We start from the raw sequence: 5,000 nt of genomic DNA on the forward strand, positions 1-5,000 counted from the left end.
TAAGTTAACTTTATTTGATACCCTGTATTATGTTATGTTTATTTCTATATGAATATCATTTTGTGTGTGTTGAAGTGAATATATGTTTGTGGATGAAGTGATATTCTATTTTGTTATCCGGTGATTGGTGAAAATATAAGTGAATCATAAAGTGGCTTTATACTCCCTACTTTACATACTTACTTTATATTACAAAAAATCTACAATACTTTAAAAAAGGGAATCTAAAATGAAATGATAAATGATAGAAAGTTGTGTACAATAAGATTAATATAACATAGTAAATAAACACGTGGAACATAATAAGTGATGATTAATTAGTAATTATAACAAGGCTTGAAAAGAAGAACTAGTATATAAATATCTAATTACTAGTATATAAATTACTAATGATTGATAACATTGTTAATATTACCGTTAAGATAAACAAGCAGGAGATATTACAGCAGCATATAAGAACATACGTACTTCTGAGTGGACTATGAGCTTGGAATTAAGAGAAACAAAAGTATATTTATATTGTATTACGCTTGACACCAAATCATATCAACCTAGATTGGGTTCTGTTATGCGCCCTGTTCTGGAACAACCGGTGTCATTGTTAAAGAACGAAAGCTACGTAACAAAATTGGGGGCCTGACCGGGATACTTTTGTTTCATTAAGTATAATAATAAAGATGCTATATCATGTAAATGATTGATGAAATACATTTATTATAACTTTGTAAAGGTGGGAGTAATATTTTCAAGATGCCTTTTGACGTGGAACAATTCTTCGAGTCTCCTACAGTGGAGGCTCTGATGGATTTGAGAAAGACTGATTTGATAAAAGTTGCTGAAAAGATTGAATTTAGTGTAAGGAGAGGTTCATTTAAATTTCAGATTAGGAATGAGTTGATTAAGTATATGGTAGATGATGGGTTATTAGATGACAGCGCACTTGAATACGTAGAAAATGACAGCGATATGGTTAGGATAAAAGAGCTTGAGCTACAGAACGAATACCGAATGCGTGAGTTAGAAGTGCGTCAGAGAGAGAACGAGTGTCGTATGCGTGAACTAGACATAGAGAGAGAAATCAAATTAAAGGAGTTAGAGCTCAGAGCGGCCTCACTCGCTGCTGTGCCGTTTAACATAACTGCTAACGCAAAATTGGTTCCCCCATTTCAAGAGAATGCTGTTGACAATTACTTTAGATATTTTGAGAAAATAGCAATTAGTTCTGATTGGCCTAAAAAACAATGGACGGTACTGCTTCAATCTGTCCTCACTGGTAAAGCTCAAGAAATTTACATGTCAATGTCCGTGACGGATTCTCGTGACTATGATAAAGTAAAGACGGCTGTGTTAAAGGGATACGAGCTGGTGCCGGAGGCCTACCGCTTAAAGTTCCGTAATCTGCGGAAAAGGGACAATCAGAGCTTTTTAGATTTTGCCAGAGAGAAAGATGGCTTGCTTGCTCGTTGGTGTGAGAGTGAGAAAGTAGATAATGATTGTGATAAACTATATCAACCGATTCTTGTAGAAGAATTTAAGAAATGTCTACCTGACCGCATTAAGATGTATTTAAATGAAAACAGGGTAAAGGTGTTAGATGAAGCTGCCAGAATGGCAGAGGATTATGCTTTGATCCACAGAAATGTTGAGGGTCCAAAGAGTACTGTAAAACCACAACCCACTCCCCTGACAGGTAAGAATGAATTTATAGGTGATAAGAGAGAGACCGCCAGTCCTGGTCATAACTCCAGTTATGATATAAAGAAATCAGTTAGATGCTTTAATTGCAAGTTGTTGGGTCATACTATCAGCAATTGCTGGTTCTTAAAAGAGAAGTCCAAGGACGTTCCCGTAGCTCTTGCCAGTACTAGATTTAAGGATGTAAAAAGTCCAGTAGAAGTCAATTTGCTTTCTGATACAGATAGATTTAGAAATGTAAGTGATGAATTCAAGCCGTTTTGCTCAGAAGGAAGTGTATCTCTGGTTGGTGATGAAAGTGGTGAAAAGCCTATCGTAATATTAAGAGATACAGCGGCGTTACAGTCACTGCTCTTGGAAGGTGTATTGCCACTAGCGGGGAAGACTTCGGACGCGAGTGTCGTCATAGCCGGTATTGAGTGTGGGCATCTGATTGCCCCGTTACATAAGGTTCATCTCAAATCTCATTTCTGTGATAAGGAAGTAACTGTAGGAGTGGTACCTAAATTACCCATAGAAGGTGTATCATTTATATTGGCAAATGACTTGGCAGGAGAGAAGGTATTTGCTAAACCCCAAATTAATGTAGCAATTCTAAGTACTCCAGACATAAACGACGGTGAACAGCTTGCAGAAGAAGACGTGGGCATGTTCCCTGCCTGCGCGGTCACGAGGAGCATGCGGGAGGCAAGGCGTGTCGGGCACGACCCTCCCACGGTAGCTCGTGCGAGTCAGTGCGTACGTAATAAGGACGAGGTATGTGGTAATGGAAATGACGTGAGAGGTGACGAAGGAACTTCATTGCTATGCCACGAGACTGATGCTGGTGACGACAAGCTAAGTGTCTTCCCCGTTGATAAAGGGAAGCTTATAGATCAGCAAAAATGTGACGCAGAATTGTGTAAGATTGCTGAATTAGCTGGGTCAGAAACTGATGCGTCAGATATACCTGCAGCTTATTATAAAAAAGGTGGCGTCTTGATGAGAAAATGGAGGCCTCGTCACGTGGGTGCGGGAGACGAGTGGCACGTGGTACACCAGGTCGTTGTCCCAGCACCTTACAGGTCACAGATCCTGAGTCTTGCTCACGATTCACCATTGTCGGGTCATATGGGTATTAACAAAACATGCAGAAAAATAATGAACCATTTCTATTGGCCGGGGTTACGTAGAGACGTTGTGAATTATTGTAAATCGTGTCATCAGTGCCAGGTCGTGGGAAAGCCTAACCAGAAGATCCCTGTAGCGCCTTTATATCCGATTCCTGTGATCTCTGAGCCTTTTAGTCACGTAATTATAGACTGTGTTGGCCCGCTTCCCAAGACAAAATCCGGTAATAATTACCTCCTCACCATCATGTGTTCTTCCACTCGATATCCTGAGGCGATCCCGTTGCGTAAGATAAGTAGCAAGGCAATAATCAAAGAACTCACGAATTTTTTCTGTACATACGGGTTACCGAGGGTGATCCAGTCCGACCAAGGCAGTAACTTCCTCTCTAAGGCGTTCCAGGCAGCCATGCGACGGATGGGCGTACGACATCAAGTGTCAAGCGCCTACCACCCAGAGTCGCAGGGCGCGCTGGAGAGATTCCACCAGACGTTGAAAAACATGGTCCGCATTTACTGTCATGAGACGGATGACCAGTGGGATGAAATGGTTCCGCTGTTGTTGTTTGCTGCTAGAGAGAGTGTGCAGGATACTCTGGGGTTTAGCCCATTTGAGCTTGTGTTCGGCCATGAGGTAAGAGGTCCACTAAAGATGTTGAAAGAAAGATGGTTAGATGATGATAATAGGTCTGATATATTGAACCATGTAATGGACTTTAGATTAAAACTCCACAGAGTATGTGAACTGGCAAGAGCGAACCTCGGTGAGGCCCAGAGACGGATGAAGACGCGGTACGACAGAGATGCTTTGTCACGATCCTTTTCACCTGGAGAAAGAGTACTGGTCTTCCTTCCCGTCCCTGGGCAGTCACTGAAGGCGCGTTATTTTGGACCATGTACCGTGGAGAAAAAGCTAAGTGACCTGAATTATGTAATTCAGACTCCCGGTAAGCGTAAACAGTCACGACTTTGCCATATTAATCAGATTAAGAAATATGTAGAACGCAATAAACGGCCTATAGAAGAATGTAAGGATGGCAATGCAGTCATGGTGAATGATGTGATGAATGTTATTAATGATAGCGAGAAAGATGAAGATCCCCTTGTTGATGTGCCTCACTCTAAATTAATGAATTCAGATATTCTTAATAATCTAAAAAATAAGTTTTCTCATCTAGATTCTTCGAAACAGCAACAGCTGAATAACTTGCTTTTGGATTTTTCTTGTTTGTTTTCTGATGTTCCGGGTCGGACGAATTTAATGCATCATGATATTGATATTGGTGATAATGGCCCAGTGAAGCAACATCCTTACAGAGTAAATCCAACAAAAGGTAAGCAGATGAGAGATGAGGTCCGGTATATGTTGGAAAACAAAATCATTGAGCCCAGTGTTAGTGCTTGGAGTTCCCCATGCATACTAGTGCCCAAGGCTGATGGTGGAATTCGCTTCTGCACGGATTTTCGGAAGGTAAATACGCTGACGAGGGATGATTCTTATCCTATACCTCGTATTGATGACTGCATTGACCAGGTGGGTAAGGCCAAATATGTAACAAAGATAGACATGTTAAAAGGGTACTGGCAAATCCCCATGACAGAGAGGGCAAAAGAAATCTCTGCATTTGTAACGCCAGATGGACTCTTTCAATACTGTGTAATGCCGTTTGGTTTAAAAACAGCTCCCGCAACCTTCCAGCGTTTAATCAATGGTCTAATTTCAGGATTAGATGGATGTAAAGCTTATCTGGATGACATAATAATTTACAGTGACAACTGGGTGGAACATCTAGAGAGGCTGCAGGCACTGTTTGAGAGGCTCTCGGCAGCTAACCTAACGGTAAACCTTGCCAAGAGTGACTTTGCACATGCGCATGTAACTTACCTGGGATATGAAGTTGGTCAAGGACAGGTCAAGCCTTTGAATAGCAAGATTCATGCAATAGATAAGTACCCAGCGCCCAAGGCCAAGAGAGAGGTGATGAGGTTTCTTGGCATGGCTGGCTACTATAGGAGGTTTGTGATGAATTTTTCTGATATTGTTGCCCCATTAACAGATTTATTAAAGAAAGGAGTTAAGTTCATTTGGTCAGATTCATGTGAAAAAGCATTTAAAACAGTCAAAGCTATGCTGATATCTTCACCCATCCTCATCTCGCCTGACTTTGAGAAGGGTTTCATCCTGTATGTAGACGC

At 41.1% G+C, this 5,000-nt stretch overlaps 1 protein-coding gene across 1 annotated transcript in view; it reads left to right on the forward strand.

The window, feature by feature from the left end:
• Window positions 1-750: 750 nt before the first annotated feature.
• Window positions 751-5,000, forward strand: part of LOC138866860 (uncharacterized) — a 5,788-nt gene continuing 1,538 nt past the window's right edge. The window contains exon 1 of the mRNA XM_070140672.1: window positions 751-5,000. This exon is cut by the window's right edge and continues 483 nt beyond it. Within this exon, the coding sequence (XP_069996773.1) occupies window positions 751-5,000 (4,250 nt within the window).

This window comes from Penaeus vannamei, chromosome 27 (assembly GCF_042767895.1).
Source record: "Penaeus vannamei isolate JL-2024 chromosome 27, ASM4276789v1, whole genome shotgun sequence".
Lineage (NCBI taxonomy): Eukaryota > Metazoa > Arthropoda > Malacostraca > Decapoda > Penaeidae > Penaeus > Penaeus vannamei.